Below are 26,143 nucleotides of genomic sequence, written 5' to 3' on the forward strand. Positions count from 1 at the left end.
TATATGGATTTAAAGTTTCTCCTTTGGGAATTTTGCAAGCAAACAAAATGATTTATTTAGCCAATTCAAATGAACTGTATCAAAACACACAAAGGCCTGGAGGAAAGATTACAATGAAAACAAGTAATTCAAAGCAATTTCTGATCCAAAACATTCCGCTTAGCTCTACAAAGATATGAATAAGGTGTGGTCATGTTTTCTGACAGATTTCACTGCTCCTTGCCTTCAAGTGAAACACTGCCATAATATCTTGAATGCTTAACGTATGCCTGGAAGAAATGTTTATCAGTCCTTTAGCTGCTAATGGGAGGAGTAGGTGTGGTCAGACCATAAAGTGTATAAAAACAGATCATGTAGAGTTGTACTGTGCTGGACAGACAGTAGCCCTAGACACGTGTCTTTTGAGCATCTGAAATGTGGCTAGTATGACTAAGAACTAAAATTGTATTATGACTTGATATTGGATTCAGTTACTGGCAAACTTAAAAATGTTTGTCTTTTTGCAACAATGTGGATGTGAGTCTACTTTTTCCTGTATGTTTTATGACATATAAATACAGATCGAGTACTCCTGATGAAAACTTAGCATCCGAATTGAGATGTACCATGGGAGGATTTGCAGTTGATTTTGAACACTTGGTGTGAAAACAAATGTAAAATATTTCAATATTTTTTTAATATGGAGTGTTGAAATATTTTGGATATACTAAATAAAGTATACAATAAAATTAATTACACTTTTGTGATGTGGGTCCCAGAAAACTGAAAATGACAGAGGGCTCGCATCCTATTTCTATGGGGCAGTGCTGTTCTAGAGTGATCTGAAGTCTTGAGGACTTGAACGCCATCTGCTGGATACATGTGTACAAAACAGGCCCACAAGAACCGGTAAAACTAATTGTGTTAACACTTCAGCTCTGGGTCTGAAAAGGAAGAGGATGTTAACTGGGCTCATGAAACAACTACATGTATGCTAAGAGAGGATTAGAAATGTTTATATAGTCTTGAAATCCTAGAGGACATCCGACTTACAGTTATTAGTCGACAGTGACCATAAGCCAAAGAGCAGACTGCTTCGCCATCCACCCTAGGTTGGGCCATCCTGGGCAACGACGAAAGGTTATTTGGGGATCCTGCTCATGACCGCTACTCCCACAGGCCTGGGCTTACTGCTGTCTGGCTGGCCTTCCCGCCTGTTCTCCACAATCAGCTCTCAAGCCCTTCTGCTCTACCTCATAAACACGTTCTTTCCATTGTTCTCATTTGTCTATTGTTTTCGTTCTTCCCTTCCATTTTTTTGTTTTCTTAGGATTCCAGTGAACTATTATTTCTATTTTTTCTCTCTAGTATTCCAATTTTCCTTTTTTGTCCCTCTCCCTTTGTACTACAAGCTGTTTCAGTCGGTTTTGTAGCTTTAGTTCCTATGTTTAGGTCTTTGATCCATTTTGACAATGAGTTGGTTTTGTTTATGGTCTGAGTTGTGGGTCCAAATTCATTCTTTTGCATGCAGATAGTTGTCCCAAAATCATCTGAAGAAACTATCCTTTACCCCATTGGATGGCCTTGACACCACTGTCAAAACTCAACTGACCACAGAAATAAGGATTTATTTTTGGACTCAACGCTAGTCCATGGATCTAGGTCAGTACCGCACTGCTTTGATTCCTGTAGCTTGTAGTAAGTCTTGAAATGAGGAAGTGCGAGTCCTCCAACTCTGTTCTTTTTCAAGATTGTTTTGGATACTCTGCGTCTCTTCAATTCCATACCAATTTTAGGATCAGCTTATCAAGTTTTGCAAAAAATGTGACTGGGTCAGTTGATATTAAGGTATATTTTTTAAAAAGAAGTATTTGCCTGGGATGCCTGGGTGGCTCAGTCGGTTAAGTGTCTGACTTCAGCTCAGGTCCTGATCTCACGGTTCATGAGTTCAAGCCCTGCATGGGGCTCTGTACTGAGAGCTCAGAGCCTGGAGCCTGCTTCAGAGTCTGTGTCTCCCTCTCTCTCTGCCCCTCCCCCACTCACACTGTCTCTCAAAAAATAAACATTAAAAAAATTTTTTTTGAAGAGGTATTTGCCTGATCAGGCTGACAGAATGACCCTTAGTAGGGCAGGCAACTTTGCCTTTGACATGGAGTTCAGAGGCTAAGTTTGCAAGAATCTGGGATTTTCATCTAATACTATTTGATAACTGGGACAAGACTGAGAGCAGATGGCACTGGAGAAAGTGAAGCTAGAGCAAACATGAGCCTAAATAAACTGCCCTGAAGTCCCAGAGCTGCCATACGGATGCTACATGGCCTTGGACAAGTCATTGACCTTCTCTGCACTGCAGTTTGTAATCTGTAATGAGAAGGGGGCATTCCCATCAATACCACTGAGACTATGTGCATCAGAGCCCCAAGAGTGTAGGCTCCTTCTGGTACCTGAAAGACCTGCTCTAGCACATTCTTACAGGGAGTCCTATGGGCCAACTCCCACTGCTTGTCTGCAGCTGTAAAGACACGGAGGTGCAGCGGGCACAGGAAATGCTTCTGGAGCTCTGTTCACTGTTAGTAAAGACAAAGGGACCTCCCTGCCTCTTACTCCAGCTCAGGTCTATTCCAATCAGACTTCTGAGGTGACTTGGCTCCTGAGAGTGATGAGGGCCTACAGTGGATGCAACAGAGAGGCAGGCCAGCTGAAAAACTAACCCTTAAGCTAAGAAGCATCTCACTCTCTGACCAGGCTGAGCAGCCTCCACATGTGCCCCAGGGACTCTACACACACTTACCGAATGCCCACTAGGCATGTGTGGTGACAACCATCATTTAGGATGGGATGACAAGGTAAGTGACTTCACCCTCTACCTTTCTGGATTATGAAGTTCTCCTCTCTGGTCTTATTTCAAATGTTATTACTTAATAGTCCACCAGCTTCATGGTCCTCTTGGAGACTAGATCACTTTGCCCACACAGTGTCCCCTCATTTGCCACTTTGACAGCCTAACACACCTCCCGACAGATATGGAATTGATACGGAAGCTGAATCCTTGGAACAAAGAAAGCTGCACTCTAGTATCTGCAAAAGGAAAGGAATGGAACCCTTAAATCTAGGTAAGCCAAGGAAGTGGTTATGAAACAGGGTTACGAGCTCTTCGGGGTCGTACATGACAGCTTACACATAAATCCAGAAGGACAGGGCTCCATATCAATTAGAAAAAAATGAACAGCCAAGTGGCCACAGAATTCCCATGGTACCATTCACTTTCTTCCTTGCTGACAGACAAATCCAACCTGAAGTCTGTGTCTTCCAGGGAAAGGACGGGAGGAAACAGGTACAATTCAGTCCCTAAAATTAAATTATCTTCCCCAATTTAGGAGAAGAAGGCACTATCCACAGTAGAGACCCAAATCAGAACGGTTTGGAAGTTCATGTCACTTGTTTGTAATATGATATCATATCGTCCAGAGTTTCAAAAGTGACTGTCGGGGCTCGTGGTGGGCTGCTGGGGGCAGGAGTGGATGGTGGATGTGAAGAGCCAGTGTCACGACTCTGGCCAGAGCACTGTCCTGGGTCGCTCGGTGCAGCTGCAGCTCTGCTCCACGTCTCGCTACTGAGGGAAGCAGTTCTCTTTTGACCCACAAAGTAATCCGATGGTGGGGCAAACTCAGGATCTCTCTCAGCCCGGAGATCTGACTGCCTCTTCGACCAGAACCCAAAGGAAAACTCTAATAAAAATAAGAAAGAGTATTATTAGAAGTAAAGACCAAATCAGTTGAATTTTTATTGTTATTACTTTTCGATTATTACATATACTTCTTAAATGCCAACTCCCATTCTCTGGAGGAGATAGCAAGGAAAGCAATAATATAATACGAGGTATATGTAAGGCCTACAAAAATATAAGGAAGCAGCAGCCTAAGCAAAGGGAGTGACTACTTCCAGATGGGGAAGATTCAAGGAAGGCTCTGGCGGAGAAGGCTGGTAGCTTCTGGAAGTATTGCCAAAAAGGCACTAAAATTACATCTGAGAGAGAAATACAGAAAAACCAAACACTCAAATCATTTGCTAGACATAACGTAGGTACTTCACAACAAAATACAAATTTTGGCCTTTACTGAGTTTTAGAAGACACGAAAGTCCAAATCTAATTTGGCATTTCATCTCTGTTTCTAACTAGCACTAACCAAATGCACTGGCCTATTTGCCTTTATTGAGTCTTGGATCTCAGCAGCTCAAACAGGGTGAGCTAATGCACTACTGTAACAATCTTGTTCAAAGAGGCATAAATCCTGGTCTCCTCCAACAAGAAGCTGCTGTGGGCATCATGGTAGATTTACAGAAATAATTTACGGAAAAATCTGCATGACCCAACAGAACCATACGTGGATCCAGGTGAGTCCTGTGGCATGCAGACTATTTTCAACTAAACGTAAAGGAGGCTGCTAAAAACACAGAGGACGTTGAAATATCAAACCTTGTAAGATTTTTAAAAGTGGCTCCTGAGAAAGGGCATTCCAAAGCTGTAAAGCCACATGAGGGTAGCACAAATTTTTAAAAACTTCCCCCAGTGCTTCTAAAAAAAATTGTCCTTTTGAAATGACCTGTTGTAGACCCTGGTCTTTTATAATCACACTTTCTAGTGTTCCTGTTTACAAACAGCTAGGGTCTGGGTACTGAGAAGAAACAGTTCAAAGATCTGGAGAGTTCCGTGAGCCTCAAAAGCCTCTACACTAAGACTCATGAGAATCACACTCTGAGATGAACTGGAAAAGTCTGTGCAAGGCCTGTTTAGAACCGCCCCCCCCCCCCCTTACCTTTTCCTCTGTCCCACTCTCGGACATGTGGCACTCCCGGGCGGGTATCCTTCCTCTCCTGAACGATGACTTCCACTTTGCTACTCTGGGCAGCAGTACGTGGGGTTGGCACAGCCTCTGGTTCTGGTGGCAAAGGCCCAATAACATCTATTTTTTTGCAAGAGAATAAGACATCACTATAATAAAACTTAAAGCTATTATTAAAATAAACATTAAATAGAACATGCTCATCTTGAGAGTAAAAGTAACAGCCAGTATTTAATGAGCACCTATCTTGGCCCAGACAGTGAACTAAGTACCTTGTGTACAATAGTTTGTGTAACTCTTATAATAACCCTCATAAAGTCAGGGTTAGTATTCCTATTTTATAAATGAGGAAAATTAAGCTCAGAAATGCTACACAGGTAGAAAGTGACAAGAGCCAGGATCCGAACCCAGGTGGGATGGATTTCAAAGTCTCTGTGCTTCCCGCTATGCCACCCTGCTTCCCCAGACCGACAACTGAAGGACCAGAAACCCCCAGTTACTCCACTAAAATAAGAGTCTCAGACAAAGCAAGAGAACTTGGAGTGACAAAGAGCTGGGGTGTGGCAGCGGGCTGTAGGCTCTTCACCTTTGGCTAGATTTTAAAAGAAAGTGGATTTTTCAAAAAACACTGTGTGGCGCTCCACATCTTGTAGAGATGACAGATGTTCAGGAGTAGAGCAAAAAATAGAGAAACAATATGCAGAGCTTAACATATTACAGGAACACAGCATTTATACAAAACTAAACAGATGATCTTCCTATTCCTAAATGTTTGTCTCCTTTCAAAGCTAAACTGAAGCTGTGTTCAGAATAGAAAATGGCCGATGGCTTAGCACAAGGCTTCCGTGTGAGCAGGAGAGGCTTGTATAACATGCTCCTGATACCCACACTCACCTTTTTCGTTTTGGGAATGGAACGCCCTGCCCCCAGTTTCAGTTAGAGATGTGGCCACCTCGCTAGACAGGCCATTCCCCAGGGGCCCCTGCAGCTGCATTCAGGCCAGTGGGTTGTAAATGCATGGTTGTGTGGGCCTTCCAATTCACATTCCTAAAGAAGCAACAGGTTCCTCTCCCCTCTTTCCCGCTTCCCTAGGGCTGGACCATGAACAGGTGGTAAGGAGCAAGCTTCCACCCTGCAGGTAAAGCATCACTCTAGGAACGGCAGAAGCAGGAAAACAGGAGGAAGCTGGGGACTGGGTGACCACGTGGGGCAGAGCTACTACCTGCCTAGACACCCACCACCTCCAAAGGATTAAAACCAAAAATAGACTTCCAGCTCGTTGGAGCCAGTCCATGCAGGAGTCTCAGGAATGGCAGTGAAGCCCAGACTAGGGTAGCTCATGCAGCAAGCAGAAGCCTTCAGGGACACAACATGCCATGTGGTGTTTCCACGTGTTGTGACAGTCCTTTCAGAAGCTGTCTATACTCGTAAATTCTTTCCTTTCTTACGTGACTTTGTGAATATATTTCTCCTTTAAAATAAATTAATGCACAATAACCAAAAAAACTTATAGCCATAGCAAAAGAAACCAAGTCTAAAATGTGTGTGTACAACAAAACTCTATCTTAAAACATCTCTGCTCTAAGTGAAGTCTCGTTTACTAAGCCAGGCCCTTCTATGAAGTAACACAATGTCCTGTTCGTTAATATTCTTCTCTGTATAAAAAGATTCTTTCGAGTGTCATTCGGCACCACGTGGATTATAAAAAACTGCTCCTGGCAGTACCCCAAAGGTACCCTGCTTGCTTAGAGAATAAAACTAAATGGCTCATTTCCAGATTGTCAGTCCTGTTCACTGAGACATCAGTGGAACTAAAGATTTTCCTTTTGAAGTTCAGACACAATGAGCCACGATATACCTTTGTTTTCTTCCTCTGCTCCATCTTCTTTTGACTTTTTCATCTTTTTTTGTCGGAGTTTAGCAAGCCTTGCTTCTAGCATAGCCTTTCGCTTTTCCTTTATGTTCTCTCGTTTTGTTCTCTGATCTGTTGTCTGAATATAACAGAAAATTAGAAATTTACTGTAAATCAAATTCACAATATTTCTTCTCAAATTAAAATTATTAAAAGTGAATTTAAAGGATTAAATATTAATTTTATCTTAAAAAACAGACTAATTAATTGATTTCGGGCCACCACTAGGCAGCTAGCCTTGAGCTCTTCAAAACACAGACCTAGGAGGCCCTCTTATACAAGCCCTCTGGCAGGTTTTCTAAGTTTAGCGAGTGTTCACAGAGCACCCTGGAATGCTTCACATTCAAGGAAACCAACCAATTCTGTTCTACTCCTTAATCCCTTAAAGAAATCCCTTAAATAACTCTCTATTTTCTTACCCAGGCCACTCTAAAAGTACCATATTTAAAACCAAATTTAAAACATCAAAGTTATATAAGTTAGTTCTAAGCAGCTATAATTTTAAAGTCTGGAACACCAAAATAGAATAGCAACTACATTCATAAAACTATAATAGCATTCTGATACTGATAAATAATAGTTTATTGATAAAACTGTCACTATTTGCAGAAGACGGGATGTTATATATAGAAACCCTAAAGACACCAACCAAAAAACTGTTGGAACTAATAAATGAATTCAGTGAAGTTGCAAGATACAAAAGCAATATACAAAAATCTGTTATGTTTCTATACGCTAGTAACAAACTATCAGAAAAAGAATTAAGAAGACATTCCCATTTATAATTACATCAAAAAGAATAAAATGCTTAGGAATAAATTTAACCTAGGAGGTAAAAGACTTGTACTCTGAAAACCATAAAGCAACAATGAAAGAAACTGAAGAAGACACAAAGAAATGGAAAAATATAGCATGCTCATAGACTGGAAGAATGAATATTAATAAAACATCCATATTATCCAAAGCAATCTATGATTCAATGCAATCTCTATCAAAATTGCAACAAGTATTTTTCACAATAGAACAAACAATGCTAAAATTTGTATGGAAACACTAAAGACCATGAATAAGCATTCTTGAGAAAGAAAAAAAAAACTGGAAGCCTCAGACTCCCTGATTTCAAACTATATTACAAAGCTATAGTAATCAAAGCAGTTAGGCACTGGCATAGAAACAGACACAAAGATCAGTGGAACAGAAAAGAGAACCCAGAAATAAAGCCAAGCATACACAGTTAATCGATTTATGACAAAGGAGCCAATAATATGCAATGGGGAAAAGACAATCTCTTTAATAAATCATGTGAGAAAAAAGGAACAGGCAGGTGCAAAGAGTGAAACTGGACCGCTATCTTACACCATATACAAAAATTAACCCAAAATGGACTAAAGACTTGAACACAAGACTCCAAACTATAAAACGTCTTGAAGAAAATATAGGCCATAAGCTCCTTAACATCAGTCTTGGCAATGACTTTTTGGATCTGACACTAAAAGCAAAGGCAAGAAAAGCAAAAACAAACAAGTGGGACTATATCTAACTAAAAACTTCTGCACAGCAAAGGAACCCATCAACAAAATGAAAGACAACCTACTGGATGGGAGATATATTTGCATATCATATTATCGGATAAGGGATTAATATATATATTAAAACAATCCAATTAAAAAACAGGCAGATAATTTGAACAGACATTTTTCCAAAACTACATACAGATGGCTAACAGACACATGAACAGATGCTAAATATCACTGATCATCAGGGAAATGCAAATTGAAAACCATAATGAGCTTTCATCTCATACCTATTAGAATGACTATTATCGAAAAGACTAGAAACAACAAATGTTGGCAAGGATGTAGAGAAAGGGGAACACTTGTGCATTGTTGGTAGGCACGTAAACAGGTGCAGTCACTATGGAAAACAGTATAGAGGTTCCTCAAAAAATTAACCATACGATCCAGTGATTCCAGTTCCGCTTATTTATCTGAAGAAAATGAAAATGCTAACTCAAAAAGATATCTGCATCCCCATGTTCACCGCAGAATTATGTACAACAGCCAAGACATAGAAACAACCTAAGTGTCCATCAATGGATGAATGGATACAGAAGAGGTGGGAGGAATGGAATATTACTCAGCCATAAAAAAGAAGTATATTTTGTCATTTGAACCAGATGGATGGACTTGAGAACATTATACTAAATGAGATAAGTCAGACAGGAAAAGACAAATACTGCATGATCTCACTTATATGTGGAATCTAACCCCCTTCCCTAAGGAAAAAAAAAACAAAGACAAATATAAGCTTATAGATACAGAGAACAGATTGGTGGTTGACAGAAGTGAGGGTAGGGGGTGGACAAAATGGGTGACAGGAATCGAAAGGTATTTAAACTTCCACTTATAAAATAAGTAAGTCATGGGGATGTAATGTAAAACATGGCAATCACAGTTAATAATACTGTAATGCATATTTGAACGTTGCTAAGACAGTACATCTTAAAAGTTCTCATCACAAGAAAAAAAAATTTTGTAACTATGTATAGTGACAGATAGTAACTAAACTTAATGTGACAATCAATTTGCTATATACACAAATACTGAATAAGTATATTGTATACCTGGAACTAACATAATGTTATGTGTTAATTATACATCAATTAAAAAGTAATAATACAGTATCTGGTTTATGGCCACAATATTTACTAATTATCAGAAATATTAATCTTTAATAAAATGGAAAGTTTATTTAATGTACTTTTATCCATCACTGCTCTGAATATTAACTATTAAATAAATATTTTTTAAAAAAGGCCGGGGCACCTGGGTGGCTCAGTCGGTTGAGCGTCCGACTTCGGCTCAGGTCATGATCTCGCGGCTCGTGGGTTCGAGCCCCGCGTCGGGCTCTGTGCTGACAGCTCGGAGCCTGGAGCCTGTTTCAGATTCTGTGTCTCCCTCTCTCTCTGACCCTCCCCCATTCATGCTCTGTCTCTGTCTCAAAAATAAATGAACGTTACAAAAAAAATTTTTTTTAAAAGGCCATTTTGAGTATCAATTTAAAAAATAGACCATTTCCATAATATGGTCCAATAAGAAACAAACCGCTCTCAAATACTTAACATCAATTCTGAATTTAATTTTTACCTGTTCACGTAGCATCTCTAACGTTTTCATCTGCTTGTTTCTCAACTCTTTATCTCGGGCAAAGGCAAAATATCCAACACCAAGTTGCCGGGCCTCTGAAATAAGTCACAATTTTTCAGAAGATTAGAGTTCCCTGATTAACAAATTAGAGTCAGGCTAAATTTCCAATGAAGGCAAAAAGAAACGTAGTAATATTTGACACAAGTTTAAAAAAAAAAAGGCAGCTAAGCCAAAAAGATCTCCTGCTTATGATTAGCAGGCCCTCTGTTAGAAAGATATTCCCAACAAGAGTATTTTTTAGGCTATAAAGCAAACAAAGGGGATATTTTCAATTTCAAAATCAGAATCTTTTATTTCTATGTAAGAGCTACAGCTTTATGAATATTTCCCTTTATGCTTGCCATTAGTCCAAAAAAAAAAAAAAAAAGATTTAAAAAGCTGCAAGATGATTATACCATTTTCACGAATGTCTTCATAATGTATGGGCCCCATCGGCCTTTTCAAGGCCTCTCTTTCTTCTTCCTCCCATTGCTGGCGCTGAAGTTCTTTTCTCATATCTTCAGATAATAAGGTTTTCTCATTAGCAGGACTAACGAAACTAGTAGGGGGACAGAGCAAAGCTATATTTAGGTAAGAGCTGTGAGACAGCAATACTTCAGTTCAGTAAGCTGGATCATGGACAAGTAATTCTAGCTGATAAGGTAATTCCTTACAGAATTTTCTGACCCACAATACCACTGGGAAACTGCAAAAACTGTTTTCATCTTTCTTTAATTAAGCAGCTGACTTGTTACATTAGTGCAACAGAATCTTGCCTCAGCACTTGAGACAAACCACTTTCCTTCCCATCCCCTTCTGGGCTAAAGGGGAGGAAGAAGCCAGGGCCTCGGCTGCATGGTCAGCTGCGTAACACTGCAGCCAGGCAGTGTCTCCTGTCCCATGTCAGGCGGCTCAGGGCTCCTGCACTTCCTTCCTTGTGCTGAGCCCAGGCCGATCTGAACCTGAAGGACTTGGACAAGGTGGACTTTCCACATCAAAACTGCCCTTGGTGAGGGGAATTTTATTCCCTGGAGTGTACTAGCAAGTTATCTCTTAGATGTCTCTGGCCCTAAAGGAAAAAAATCTAGCAATAAGGCCCTTGCTTCAAAATGCAAAAATTAGTATAAAGAAAAAGTTAATAAGCTAACCACCTCCGTGCTCTCACTTGCTATGGGATAACCAAGTATGTATTCCTAAATATCTTTCTCCACAAAGGTTTGTTTGTTGGTTTGGGCTCATTCTATATTTTTAACTCTGATAATCAGACACCCTTCCAAGTAAACAGATATAGCTTCCAACTCATCCCTTTCAGTAGCTACACAATATGGATGATCAACTATTCAGGTTGTTCCCTGAGTGTGGATTATGTGTGTGTGCTAACCATAGAAGAGTTCTTCAGCAAATATTCTTATGCATCAAGAAAAAAACCTTCTTACTGGACCATCAAGACAATGAACTAAAAGCAGCCTCACCCATAAAACAATCCCTATGTCTGCATTTCAGACTTGGGCAGAGGTTTGCATATCACATACTTACAGCCTCCCCTGAAGATTTTTATCCATCTCCAGCAGATCTGGCAAATCCTTTTTCATACAGCGGCGAGATCGCCCTAAAGAATCCACATAATCCACCCTAAAATAAAAGTGAAAACATGTGAAGAAAGCTTTGTACATGACATATGGTTCCTTAAGTTACAGACTAGGTGCACAGTAAAAAAGTAATGTAAGCTTCACTACCAAGAAACACTCTCAACCCTGAGAGACCATAACCACGGATAAGAACATGTTTTTTTTTTTTTTTAAGTTGACACACAATAAGCTCATTGTGCCCTCTGTTAAACCTTAGTTTTAGAAAATGCAGAAAATGATTGATCATATATGTCTGTGATTTAATACAAGGGTGCCTGGTGGCTCAGTCGGTCAAGCGTCCGACTTCGGCTCAGGTCATGATCTCACAGTTCATGAGTTGGAGGCCCACATCGGGCTCTGCACTGACAGCTCAGGGCCTGGAGCCTGCTTTGGATTCTGTGTCTCCCTCTCTCTCTCTCTGCCCCTCCCCTGCTTGTGTGCATGCTCTCTTGCTCTCTCCCAAAAATAAACATTTAAAAAAATAAATAAAATAAAAACACCCCACACAGAGCCTTGCTGCAATACCTCAGAACTTCCTTCAGTCTGGTTTAGACAATTCCACATATTTTACCAGCCTAACTTTGCTCTGTACCATGCTCAACCTGCTCATTTTCTCAGTCTTTGCAAACCTGACTTTTTATTCTTTCTTTTACTTCTTCTAATTGGTACAGCTCCTTCCAATTAGAAATTTCTCAAGTCAGGATTACTATGAGGACTCATTAATTAGGAGGAAGCCAAGCAACACACATTTTGTACTGCAAAAGCAGCTCAGTGGTGGGCCAGTCTATTATCTTTTACTTTTAGTTCTGCTTTCTTTAGCTTTGCCCAAACCAGACAGAAGTTACAGTCAGGGGAACCAGGCAGACATCAAGGCAAAACGAAATACTCCTACTTCCAACAGGAAATATGGACGGATTTTCATGGAAAACATTTCAACTGCATTAGGATGCAACAGATTTATTGTTTAATTATGGGCAAGGAATTGCCTATAGCCTTTAGCAGGGGGCTAAAAACACAGAAAGGGGTCAGTACTGCTGGTGCAACTCAAGATCAGAGTCTCATGTATGTGGCTCTGCTTTTGTTGGCAATTTCTTTCCTCTTACATGTGCTGATTCCAATTGTTAGCCCATGACTTGAAAACTGAATGTCTGGGAATCTATTACTATAGTCCTGACGCTGATTGCTGTGAGAAATAAAACCTCCAACTGCAGAAAGCAGTTTCTTTCTTCCTCCCTCCCCCCTCCGCTTTTTTTAATGAATAGAGAAATAAAATCATCTAGCCAGATGGTCTGAGTAATTATTTACAGTATTTTTGCGGAAAGATTTTCCACCACCTGGAACTTAACTACCAAAAGGATTTTACAAGTAGCTACAATTCTGGAGCTTAATTTAAAAACAAAAAAAATGTCAGAACTGCTTGCGGTGCGTCTTCCTTCACCATATGGTGGCATGTGACACCTTCAATTGCCCTCCAAACTCTTCAAATCACTGACAAATTGCTAGTAATCATACAAGCATTAGGAAGAAAAAAAAAAAGACATTAAACCTTTCAAAGGAGATGAGATTTCTGCTATGAAAAGCAATCATAGGCTATTCTGTTTCTGGAGAAGGTCTCTAAAATGTACAGATCCCCTCAAAACAGAAGTGGCAAGACAGTAGTCAGCAAGTGCTCTATGTAATCAGCAATCACTGAACAGGCTCCAGGAAAACAATTACTTGAGGTACAAGAGTAATATGGCAGGGCTCAGAGTCAGGGCATCTTCAAAGCGCTCTCAGGGAGAGTTAAGGCCCATGCCCATGAAACGCTTCCTAACATCAGCAGGGAGGATATAAGTACCACCAAAGTTTTGCCTCGAATTTTTTTTCTAGTAATGAGGCCAGTTGTGTGTCAATAATAAAGAGAAGCTAAGACCCAAAGGAGTCGGAAGCATATCTAAGTGCTACCAGATTTCGGGTGAGGGAGAAATCGCTCATACTGGAAACGATGAGGAAAAGCATCAGTAGAAGAGACTACGTCGTATGTGCTTCTCTTTGGGTTGCTTTTAACAAGTATGCAGCCAGAAAACGTAGCCCAAATGTAAATTTTTAGAAAGCAGATAACATCCGTTCTATCTCAATGTCATGTTATTTCCGGACAACGTGGACACCCTCGGTAGTATGAAGATGTGAGGTCCCTGCAATCCTCAGTAGCCGGACCTGCTCTCTTAAGCTCACCAATGACTCCTACCGACGGGGCCAAGAGCTGACAAAAGGTCAGCAAGTGCTGCAAACTACCCTGAGCGGTTCCCAACAAAGATCCCGATAATGAGGATACTTGAGCCTGGAAGAGAAGGTGGGTAGGCTCTGCACTGGCAAGAGGGTGGGCAGGCGGGGTTATTCTCAAGACAGTTTTACAGCATCAGTGCAGCTCTATGCAATTTTAACCACGTCTGAACAAGTTTGCAAACACAGTCTTCAGTAGAGAAAATCCTTAGAAGGGACTTTTCATTCTGGTCTCTTTACTTATTGACATATTGGTCTCATAGGGAAAAGACTAGTTTGCTTCCCCATCATTCACGTACACGTAGGTAAAACTTAGAATAATTTCAATAAAAGCTTACAGGGGCGCCTGGGTGGCGCAGTCGGTTAAGTGTCCGACTTCAGCCAGGTCACGATCTCGCGGTCCGTGAGTTCGAGCCCCGCTTCAGGCTCTGGGCTGATGACTCAGAGCCTGGAGCCTGTTTCCGATTCTGTGTCTCCCTCTCTCTCTGCCCCTCCCCTGTTCATGTTCTGTCTCTCTCTGTCCCAAAAATAAATAAACGTTGAAAAAAAAAAATAAAAAAAAAAATAAAAGCTTACAACATGTGTGCTTCTACTCCACAGAGCAGTTTCTTGGGTAGCTTAACATACTCTTACTTCCTGAAGGGAGTTTAAGGCAAACAATAAGGAAAACCAGGCTTCGTTGTTTTACAGGTGAGGAAAGTGAGCCTCAGTGAGGATGGAACTTGATCAAGGTCATACTGCCAGTGAAAGACCTGCTATGCAGGTCCGAGGTCCACAATGCCTACACGACACTGCCAGAAATGCCCCAGCCAGAGTCCTGCCTGCCTTTTTCTGTGGAAATGAAGATCACCACCAGCTGGACAGTGACTCTCCACAATGCCTGAATAATGACCTGGGCAGCAGCCCAGGTAAGAAAGGAATACGCTTCTGTCTAAACAACACTTCCACATCAGTCAAACAGGTGTATTAATGCCTTTTGCCTGACTCAGTCTTGTTAATTATTTCTTCTTTGGAGCCACTGTTTCTGTAAATCCAATCTTAAAGGAAAGAGAGGAAGACTGAAGAGAAATGGTTTGATAGCATCCAAACAAAATCACTTTCAGAAAGTAAACACGAGTCAGGGCTCCTGACCGGCTGTCGATGGAGTATGTAACTTTTGGTCTCAGGGTCATGAGTTCAAGCCCCATGTTGGGTGCAGAGCTTACTTAAAAAAAAAAAAAAAAAAAGTAAACACAAGTCTGAGAATGTTAACATGATCAATTAATGTCATTATCACCAACCATTCTTCACCGGGGTCCTGGGGAGGAGGTATATCTTTTTCAGAAAGATTTTCTTCATCATCGTCTCTTTCTCCTGCCTTCCTACAATCTCTGTTGGCACCAAACACCTCCATCTCTTTGTGTTTGTCTATGATCTTCTGTGTGAAATCCACAAGGTACATATCCTCCGCTTCTTCATCTAAGACATAAAAATCAATATTCAGATTTTTGACATCCTTTTCAAAGATGTAAACCACATATGGAATTGATATAAAGCAGTCACATTCACCACTGGGCGGCTACACTCCCCCTAGACGGCTCACTAGTCGATGCATCCGCCACCCCCGCCACCCCCCGAAAGTTTACAAAGACACAGAGCCACTGCGGGATCTAACCGTGGAGCTGCAAATGTGCCATCAGAAACACATACCACACTAAAAAAATCTTAAGAGTCTAAAGTCTTCTGTTGCCTCGTCAATACAATGAGTGAGCAATATGGTCTCAGAATGTAACTTTAAGATAAAACCACGTGATTTCAAAGAGACTCATTCACCCAATGACATAATATAGAAGCAGGACTGCATTTCTCATGTCGCCAGACCAGAGCAACAGACCTGTGTTACTACATGTAGCTCCCCAATCAAGGGGCTATATTATTACCAACCCTAATTATACTGTTGTGGTATGGTGTTTTAAGGGTCATAATATAGGCAAAAGAAGTCATCTGAATTCTTTTCAATGCAATTAACACCACTTTCAGGCAAGGCATGGTGCCAGGATCTGTAGTGCATACAGAGACGGGTAAGACCTATGGCTTATAATATGCTTGAGCTAAAACATATACGCTGAAAGTTAAATAGCAACCCGTGACTTTAATTCAATTTAACCCAAGACAGTTGAAATACTCACAAATAACATTTACATTAAGTTTCACTATGCTGAATTTTCTCTGAGGTTTTTGAGTACAGGATTAAGCTCTATGGAACAGGTATTAGGTTCCCTGTTACCAGGTACCGGTGTTAACTCCCAAGGTACAGTGGAGAATAACTGAGGCTCCAAAACTTAACTTGCCCAAATATCCAATATGCCTATCAGGCCTATCAGGTCTCACCATCCTGGACAGAACCAAATCCCCAGGTCCACAGGCACACTCCTTTGACCTGATTTCTATATTAACGATACAAGTAAAGTCTGAATTAAAAAAAAAAAAAAAAAGACTAATTTTTTTTTTTAAGCCACAAAATAACTCACATGGGAAAGAGATGTACTTTCTCAGAGCGGAGTTCTAAGACCACATAACAGTGAGGCCTCCTGGTTAATGGACACCCTGCTGCTTCATCAAAAGGAAGACACAGCCTCTCCCCATGTCCCCTAGCTTTGAGAGTGCCTACCTCTCCCATGCTGGGCTCCCTGCCAGGCAGGGAACATGCCTCTGCTGTCTGGAAAGAGGGAGTTTGGCTGTGTGGGCAGCCAATGACCAAGGTTCCGGCCCTGCCTCTTCTCCTGCTGCCCCACTGCCCCCTTTCCCAGCCCATCAGGCCCAGCCATACTAGTCTGTCTGCCAACACTAGCCCTCTCCTCTCTCTGCTGATCTTCTCTCACCACTCTACCCTGCAGAATCCCTTTATCCAGCTCTCCAAAGCCTTTGAGATCCTATTAGAGCCTACCTTCTCCCTAAAGACTTCCTCACATGCCTTTTGGCAATGAAAAATGCAGTGCCTTGTAAAATCTCTTCTACTGCTATCTATTAGTAAGGCTGGGCATTCCTTCTCTGGGGGGGGGAGGGGGTATGGGGTAAGGGGGATCTTATTATTTTAGAAGCAATTACAGGCACATCACAGAAAAAAATAGAAAATAAGGACAAGGAAACCTAACTGCAACACCCTGATATATCTATAATTCCCCTCAGTCATTTTTTAATATAGGTAGAATCGTTTCTAATTGTAGCCTATTTAGACCTCATTTCCTAACTTTGCTTTGTTCTGCGTGCCATTGTCCTCCACTGATGACAATCCCCTTGAGGGCCGAGAAGAGAATCTGGCTCATGCTACCCTTGTTTGTCCCCTCATAGCACCTAACATGTGGTGATCAATGGACAATCAGAGATTACTGTGGATGTATTTTCTCGTCCCTGTGCTGGCTCAGAAGGTAATGCATGTTATTTCTTAAATCTCTCCCCGTACTTAAGGTTATTTTAATAAATAATGAAATACCACAGGGCTATATGAGTTACAGAAAATAAAGAAGTATAAATAAATTATTGTATTTACCTATAAAGTCTCCTTTAGTCATTTTTTCATATAATTTGGCTTTTTCTTCCAATTTCTCCCTAGGAGAAAAAAAAGACAAGTATTAGAAATGGTCTTACGCCTGCTACTCGTGTGAAGGCTGCCTGACTGCTGCAATCTGCCAGGAGGCCCAGTCTAGCGATGAGGCTGAGCTGACCACCCCACCCTAAGGGGATCCTCAGACCCAGCCACTCCTGATTGCCAACTTCATGTAAGTTCCATGAGGACAAGCCCCATCTTTCTCTTATTAATGACTATATCCCAGTGCCTAGAACAATACCTGGTATATAGTAAATTCTCAATCAGTATCTGAAAATAAATAATGAATTAAGATTCCAAATGCAAACTAAGTTAAATACCAAAAAAAGAAAGAGGTGTCTAAATAAAAACATTTTCTATGTGCAACCTTCTAAAGGGATCACCATATTCAATGCACACCCTTTGCATTACTGTTTTAAGACACGAGTCCCTGGTCATCTGTGGCTCATTAGGCTTCTCTAAGGGAGCTAAAGATCAACTTCTTAGAAGTCTGTTAAAATATGATGCATGAATACATCATACATGTATTACACAGAGCATGAGTAATTTACTCATGACACAGCTAATAAAAAACAAACATCAACCCTGGTATTTCAATAAAGCAGCCTCACTGGTCACGTTAATTCTGGTGACATTTACTTTTTAGTGGACACAGACTTAGTAAGATGGCTGGCAATTCCTTATTTTAGAAATACTTAATGATGGTAAAGAGAAGTCCCAAAGAAGTCATGTGAGCTTTTGCTTGCGAAGAATCAATCACATTTAATCATAAAGGAAAATTTCACTTCTAATGGCATCCCGAGACAATAAAGTCCCTTGGTCACATGGCTGTGTGCTCTGGAACAAATTACTTCACCTCTCTTGTACCCCACCCCACCCCCAGTTCCTAAATCTGTAACAGATGAAAAAAACAGCACTGCCTCTTAGGGTTGTCATGGAGAGTAACTAGATCGCACACGGAAAGCATGCCATCAGGTACGTCATCTGCATCTTCGTCATCTAGGTCAGAAAGATTCCTCTCCCATTTTATGCATTCCTTCAACAAGTACTTCCTCCAGGCCTCCTCTATGCCAAGCACTGTTTCCGTAACGAGGACTCTATTTCGGAGGGGGCTTAACGTAGTAAGCTGTGTCATCAGAGAATCTTACTGTCTTAATGAAAATAAAACCTAAAAAATTTTTAAAAAACAAACCACAAAAAAACAGGTGTGAGGACAGAGTAACCAGGAGGACACTAGGCTAGAAAGGATAGCCAGGGGAAACCTCTCTGAAGATGGCATTTGAGCTAAGGCTTACAGAGCAAGAAGCCAACCATGAGAGGATCTTAGGGAGAAAGCAAGTGAGACAGAGGAAGGAGGAAGTAGGAATGAGCTTGATATGTTCAAGCAGAGATCACAATGGTGGAAGATGCTGAGCAAAGGAGAGGGGGGCACAAAATAAGGACAGAGAGAGGCAGGTACAAGAACGCGTGGGAGGGGCACCTGGGGGACTCAGTTACGTGTGCAACTCTTGATTTCAGCTCAGGTTGTGATCTCACAATTCATGGGATTGAGCCCTGTGTAGGGCTCTGCACTGGAAGCACTGAGCCTTCTCAGTGGGATTCTCTCTCTCTCCTTTCTCTCTGCCCATCCCCCACTCCCCCAGCACACACGGGCACTCTCTTTCTCAAAAAATAAATAAATACACCTAAAAAACAAACAAACATGGGAAAGTGTAAGAAGCCTGGATGCAGTGTAACAGAAAGATGGCAGGAAGAGTCTCCAGATGAATAACGGAGATCAAGGAAGATGTCAGAGAAATGGCCACCACTGGATTTAGTAGATGAGGAAGTCATTAGAGACTTTAAAGAACAATTTCTTCAGTCAAGTAAGAAAGATGGAATTCAGAGGGCAAGAGTATGGGACACTTATCTGGAACAACTATGTGCCAAACACTATGTATCTCCTTTAATGAATTCCCTACAAAGCTCCATGAGCTGAGTATTAACCACCTCACTTCATAGATAAGGAACATCTCAATGGAGAAGTAACTTGCCTAAGGTCTTACATCCTCAAAGGACTGTCCCTGCCCATCTTGAGCTCTTGGGAGACTCAGAAGTCCTGTAGACCAAGGACAGACTTGACTCTTCATAAGCACAAAGAAGCCAAAGTATTATGTAATAGGTTACTGGATAAAAAAAAATCACAGCAAAGTACCCAGGAAAACTCTTGTTATATACAGTAAATAACAAAGGATTATGGCACCTTTCAACAAATTAGAATTCTGAGAATATTCCAGTAGGGTGAGAAAGATGTCTCAAAAATTAACATATGCTATGTCTGCTGGGAACAGGTCAAACACTAAGAAAAACAATTCCCCAAATGCGCTAATATTCTGCCTCTTTTTTTCAAACCCAGAAGAGCTGAGTAATCTTAGCAACTACTGTTTCCAAGTGCAGAGTTTTTATTACGCAATAGATCCAAAAGCACATGAGTCATGACAGACATTCAAACTTGGGATTCCCTCTGAGTCTAGGGTGACACTGTAAATAACAAAGAGTTCTTCTTTACAGAAGACTGCCAGCTAACAAATAGAATGAAAAAATAAAAATGGAACGAATGAATTAGAAAATCATCACTTTGAAATCACCAGTCTAACAACTGAGAAGTCACAAGGTTCCACTGGGTGGAAATATGTTGGTGAACAAGATATTCATAGTCTCAGAGTTGCCCTCCTTAGATTATTATTAGTTACAAATGGGAAAGAGACCTTTACGGTGAAAAAATCTATCTTAACCAAGTGATCAAAGTTCATCACCAATAATAACTCAAACTGACATTGTGAACCTCCTGCTGTGATCCAATGGGAAGGACACACCGCCTACATCTTATTCTTACCAAAAGCAGTTAATGAGACTCTAATCAGATTGTGGGACACTGCAGACACAGCCTGGACTCACCAAGAACAGTAATGGCACAACAGACGACAAAAAGGCATGGGAATTATTCTAGATTAAAAGAGACTAAAGAAATAGGACAACTGGGGTGCCTGGCGGGATCAGTTGGTAGAGCATGCGACTCTTGATCTCAGTCATGAGTCTGAGCTCCATGTTGGGTGTAGAGATTACTAAAAAAATAATTTTAATAAAAGGAAGAAAAAAGAAAGTCATTCTATATACAAAATCTCTCCCTCTTTAAAAGAAGAAAGAGGGGTGCCTGGATGGCTCAGTCAGTTGAGCACCTGACTCTTGATTTCAGCTCAGGTCATGATCCCAGGGTCATGGGATCAAGCCCTGCATCAGGCTCCCTGCTGAGCATGGAGCCTGCTTAAGATTCTTTCTCTCTCTCTCTCTCTCTCTCTCTCTCTCTCCCTTTGCCCTGTCCCCTGCTTACACCCTCTCTCAGAAAGAAAGAAAGAAAGAAAGAAAGAAAGAAAGAAAGAAAGAAAGGAAGAAAGGAAGAAAGAAAAGAAAATGACAGACTAAATGGAATGTGTGATCTTTGAATTCTGAATTAAGACAAAACAAACTATAAAGGATTTAACTGTGCCAGGATAACTGGTAAACTCTGACTATAGATCATATCGTACATAATACTATTTTATCAGTGTTAAATTTCTTGGGTATGATAGCACTATTGTGGTTATGTAGGAGAATATCCTGTTCTTAGGAGATACATGCTGAAATATTTTGAGGCAAAGTATCATGATGTTTAACAAAGTTTCTCTGCAACACACACACACACACACACACACACACACACACACACACACACACCAGAGACAGAAAGGAGCCAAAGCAAATGTGGAAAGACATTAATTGGTAAACCCAGGTACTGTATTCTTTTTTTTTTTTTTTTTTAATATGTATTTATTTTTGAGAGAGAGAGACACAGAGTGTGAGTGGGGAAGGGGCAGAGAGGGAGGGAGATACAGGATCTGAAACAGGCTCCAGGCTCTGAGCTGTCAGCACAAAGCCCAACTCAGGGCATGAACTCACAGACCACAAGATCATGACCTGAGCTGAAGTCGGATGCTTAACCGATTGAGCCACCCAGGCATCGTTTCAATTAGCCTGTTGCTTTGAAGTTTTTCAAAATAAAAAGTTAAAGGGAAAATTCAGTTTCGAAATGCTAACATCATAACACCTAGTAGCCCAGAGCCATACCTTCCTAGGGACATTTCTTCAACACTTGTTGATAATCTTAGTGCCTAACAAAGGCTCAAAGTTGGATTCTGTTTCATGTTCCAAATGGAGGTTATGTCTTATCTTCTTATAAGATTACAAATGATATTATTTTTAGAGGCTATTTTATATTTTTGTAGTATTTGACTGAAAAGATGACAAAATTAAACCTATAAATTCAAAAGTGTGAAGTGGAACTCTCACTTCTTTGCTTGGGTAACACCGAAGGCAACTACATTTATCAGAGTTTAACTCTACCTTGCTTTGTCTAAAGTCTTCTGTTCCTCAATCTTCTGTTCTGCATCCTTCTCAGCTCTATTTGTAACTCCTACATTCTGTTTGCTCCAGATACTTGGTTTCTGCAGCATATTAATTTAAAAAGACAAAACAGAAATACCAAATGATTGCAAAAAATCTCTACTTTTATACATCAGAAGAAAAAACCAGATTAGATCTTATGGATCAATGGAGAAAACTAGATCTTCTGACAGCCAACCTATGTCAGGCAAATAAACTATACAAGGAAAAGCTGGAGGTGAAAAAAAAAAAAGCCCTAAATTATTTAAAGAATTCCTTTTACGCGACTGCACATTTATCTTTTATCTCCTGAATGACTGCAACTTAACTCAACAGAATCAGTAATACAAATAATAAGTACCATTACCTGTAAAATCGGAAAACCATTCACAACTCTTAAAGATCTTGGTATTTTCTGCTATATTACTGTATTATCTAATTGTTTCTCTCTGTTTGGATTTATAATACCTATGTAGCTGATCTTCCATGAACAGGTACAAAACTTATTAGAGCATGCACTTTTCCAAAAGAAGTGCTAAAGAATTACATACAACATTATAATAGGCTTTTAAATGCTCTAATTTCTATTTTAATATAATATATTTTATGTGGATGTTCAGCTACAAGATAGGGATTTTCCCTGAAATTTTATATGTAGCAGAGACCAGGAGACTTTCAAAAAATCTAATTATGGCATAATTCCCTCATGTTTGGAATCAATGGAGATAACTAGATCTTATTTTTACCTTATTAGTTGTTTTTGGTTTTCCCAAAACTCCAGAATCTTTTAGAAGTTTTTCTTGTTTGAATTCTTCTTGTTTTCGGAAGAGTTCAGCCTTAAGGTCTACCAACTAGAATAAAACCAATAAGCAAACAAAAACGATGGGTTAGTTCTAATGAGTGACCAGATTTCCAAGTTACTGTAATTCTCAAAGCAAGATTTAAAGTTCCTATAAACAGACAAAAATGAATACAAAATTAAATATAGAATCCAGTGCAAACTAAGTCAAGTCATAATGCATTCCAGCTCTGTTGGAGACGTATTTCTACTCTAACCTTCAACACTGGGCAAGGGGCGGGTAATTACTCAAAAGTAAATGAAGTTTGCATCTATTAGATTCAGACTGAATTAACACTAAACACCTTCTCTCTGACTGATACTGTAATCCCATATAATCATCACAACAATTTATTATTTCTGCAGAGAAATGTCTTCAGCAACTATCCGAGTACTGAAGAGCAGGATATAAACATGAAATAGAAACACTTCTGCCTCAGTTACAATCTAATAAGAAAGGTAACTTATAATACCAGTAAGATGTAATAAATGACTTTAAAAGTGGAAGAAGGGGTGCCCGGGTAGCTCAGTCCATTAAGGTTAAGCATTAAGGTTAACTGTCTGACTCCTGATTCGGCTGAGGTCATGATTTCAGGATTGTGAGATAGAGGCGTGACCGAGCCCCAAGTCAGGCTCTGTACTAAGTGTGCAGCTTACTTAAGACTCCCTCTCTCTTTAAATGTTTGTTTATTTTTGAGAGAGTCGGGGGGGGGGGGGGGCGGGGGGAGGGGGAGGGTGGGGGAGAGGGAGGGGGAGGGTGGGGGAGAGGGAGGGGGAGGGGGAGGGGGAGGGGGAGGGGGAGGGGGAGAGAGAATGAGAATCCCCAGAGGGCTCTGTGCTGATAACAAAGAGCCCGATGTGGGGCTTGAACTCCGGAATTGTATGATCATGACCTGAGCCAAAGTCTGATACTTAACTAAGCCCACCCAGGTACCTCCCTCCCTCCCTCCCTCCCTCCCTCTCTCTCTCTCTCTCTCTCTCTCTCAAAAAAAAAAAAAAAAAAAAAAAAGAATGGAAGAAAACAGGGGCACCTGGCCAGCTCAGTCGGAACATATGACTCTTGATCTCAAGGTTGTAAGTTCAAGCCCCACGTTGTGTATAGATTACTTAAAAAGTCTTTAAGAAGAAAAAAAAAGTGGAAGAAAATAGCATAAAATTTGAGCTGCAGGAGCATTTCCTGCTGTCCAGAGTGGTCAGAGACAGCTTTGAGTTGAGCCTTAAAAGACAGGAAAGGGGCGCCTGGCTGGCCCAGTCAGAGGGGTGTGCAACTTTTGATCTCAGTCAGGGTCATGAATTCAAGCCCTACACTGGATGTAGGGATTACTTAAAATAAATAAGGGGCACCTGGGTGCCTCAGTTAGTTAAGCATCTGACTTTGGCTTAGGTCATGATCTTGGGGTTCATGAGTTCAAACCCTGTGTCAGGCTCTGTGCTTACAGCTTGGAGCCTGAAGCCTGCTTCGGATTCTGTGTCTCCCTCTCTCTCTGCCCCTCTCCCCCCAAAAAAATAAACATTAAAAATTTTTTTTAAATAATAAATAAAATTTTAAAAAAAGATACGCAAGATGTCAACAGCTGGAAATAAAGTGGACTGAGTGAATGAAAAGAGCTCCAAGCTTATGTATGTTTTAGAAACTGCAAGTTTAGCTCAATCACAGGGTTCAAGAACAGGAAAGGCCAGGGCAAAGGGAACAGGGCAGTTGGGTGAATATCCATGCCTATCTCTCACTGTACCAATCACTAGTGTCTACTTTGCAAAGAAAGATATAATGACAGTTTCCATTTTAAAGGTCCAAATACAGCTTCCTATACACATGGGCATTTTTTTTAATGCTTAGAGAAAGCATGCACGTGCGCATGAGAGCAAGGGGGAGCAGAGAGAGAGAGGGGGACAGAGAGAATCCCAAACAGGCTCCATACTTGGGGCAGAGCCCCACGCGGGGCTCAATCTCAGGACTGTGAGATCATGACCTAAACTGAAAATCAAGAGTCAGAAGCTTAACCGAATGAGCCACCCAGGTGCTTCCACGTGGGCATTTATCAACAGGATACTTATAAAGCATCACAGATTGACTTTTAAGGGGAATCAAAATGAGTTCAAGGATTTCTATTTTGGAAGACATCAGTTTAAAAGCAGCCTTGGCAGGGATTTAATGCTAAAGGAAGTGTCATCCCAGAACCTAATAATCCAAGCTTTTAAACACAAAAACTTTACAGCCTCTTCTTCTAAGCCTTCTTAACCACCTCCATTTTCTAGCCATACATTTTCCTATTCTGTGACTACTTTTGAATTTTAAAAAGAAGATGCTCTGAAAACTGTCCATCCCAGAGAACATTCCTATTATGGTTACCGCTAATTTTAACCTGTCAGGATAGAATAACTTTATTATTTATACTTTTTTTGCTCTTTTTGCTCAAACATACTAACTAGCACTAAAGTTCAATATCAGACAAGGAAAAAAGACTCAAATTTTGGCACACATAGAACTTTTCCTTTGCACTTCCTTTGCATCCTAATACTCTGCAGTAAATTGAAGGTTAAATCAAATATTAGGCAATTTGCTCTGATGTAACAGAAAAGGCAACAGCTTTGGAGACAACCAGATTGAGTGAGCCAGTTCTATCACTAAGAATTCTGTATGTAAACTGGGGAAAGCCACTTTGCCTTAAATGGGCCTCAAAGTTATCAGCTATAAAACCGGGATATTAATAGCACCTACTTTCTAAAGCAGCTGGGTGAATTCAACGAGATAGTGCACAGAAACGTCAGAGCAGGTTTTCTTCTTAGAAGTAGCTAGTTTAACAAAACTGCTTACGTCCTGTGAGAGCTTACAACTCGCAAGCACCGCAACCTACGGGTGCATTAACAACTGTTTAGTTCCTGGTCAGGGGACGCTGGGCGCTCTCGGATCCAGGGGAATAAGTCACATTCTCTCAAGTTCTGGGAGGACCTTGCTGGTCTCTGGACTGGAAAAGAAAGGAGGAAGGGGAATGTGTCTGCACAGCAAGCACTGGCCGGGGTTCCTCTCCGACCACGGAGGGAGACACGACTGGCAACGAGGCCTGGCCCGGTTGTCGCAGAAGAAGGGCAAGGACGTTCTTAAAGGGGAAAAGATATCAGGTTCAGGTCCGTATCGAAGGAGGGAATCCCGGTCCGGGTGTACGTCCGAGGGGAGAACCCAGTAAGAAAGTTGGGCCGGGTCCCCAACTGAAACAAGCCAGGTTCGGGTTCCTGTTTGCGGGAAAGCCACACAAGGTCGAGATTCTTGTCTAGTGGAGGTGAGGAGAACTCGGAGCCCCGGAGCATCACCGTACCCGCACTCACCGAAGAGGCAGTAACGTCCAAAGGCTTTTTCCTCCGGTCCATTCTGGCGCCAGAGGCTCCCAGCGCAAAGCGGACAAGCACCGACGCCCTCCCGCAGGCCTCTAACGCCTGCATCCGGCGCAACCGG

General features: G+C 41.1%; 2 protein-coding genes across 2 annotated transcripts in view; both read right to left on the reverse strand.

Moving 5' to 3' along the window:
- CA2H3orf20 (chromosome A2 C3orf20 homolog) overlaps positions 1 to 1,171 on the reverse strand; it is a 100,280-nt gene extending 99,109 nt beyond the window's left edge. The window contains exon 1 of the mRNA XM_019825118.3: positions 1,033 to 1,171. The gene's annotated coding sequence lies outside the window, so the exon portion shown is untranslated. The remainder of the gene's footprint in view (positions 1 to 1,032) is intronic.
- On the reverse strand, positions 31 to 26,143 carry CCDC174 (coiled-coil domain containing 174). The gene is made up of 11 exons (XM_003982522.5): positions 26,017 to 26,143; positions 22,601 to 22,705; positions 21,816 to 21,916; positions 17,340 to 17,398; positions 15,091 to 15,268; positions 11,457 to 11,552; positions 10,337 to 10,479; positions 9,882 to 9,976; positions 6,682 to 6,814; positions 4,797 to 4,943; positions 31 to 3,707 (listed from the first exon to the last, which is right to left on the reverse strand). The coding sequence occupies exons 1-11, from the start codon at positions 26,128 to 26,130 to the stop codon at positions 3,409 to 3,411; spliced, it is 1,470 nt and encodes a 489-aa protein (XP_003982571.2). The 5' UTR covers positions 26,131 to 26,143; the 3' UTR covers positions 31 to 3,408.

Source organism: Felis catus, chromosome A2, assembly GCF_018350175.1.
Source record: "Felis catus isolate Fca126 chromosome A2, F.catus_Fca126_mat1.0, whole genome shotgun sequence".
Lineage (NCBI taxonomy): Eukaryota > Metazoa > Chordata > Mammalia > Carnivora > Felidae > Felis > Felis catus.

Excerpts from the sequence above, each read along its gene's own strand:
- CCDC174 (XM_003982522.5), bottom strand. The coding sequence starts at position 26,130 with ATGCAGGCGTTAGAGGCCTGCGGGAGGGCGTCGGTGCTTGTCCGCTTT. Across the intron at positions 22,706-26,016 it reads TGGACGTTACTGCCTCTTCG|TTGGTAGACCTTAAGGCTGA; the intron begins GTGAGTGCGGGT and ends GTTTTATTCTAG. Across the intron at positions 17,399-21,815 it reads AAGACTTTAGACAAAGCAAG|GGAGAAATTGGAAGAAAAAG; the intron begins GTAGAGTTAAAC and ends TTTTTCTCCTAG.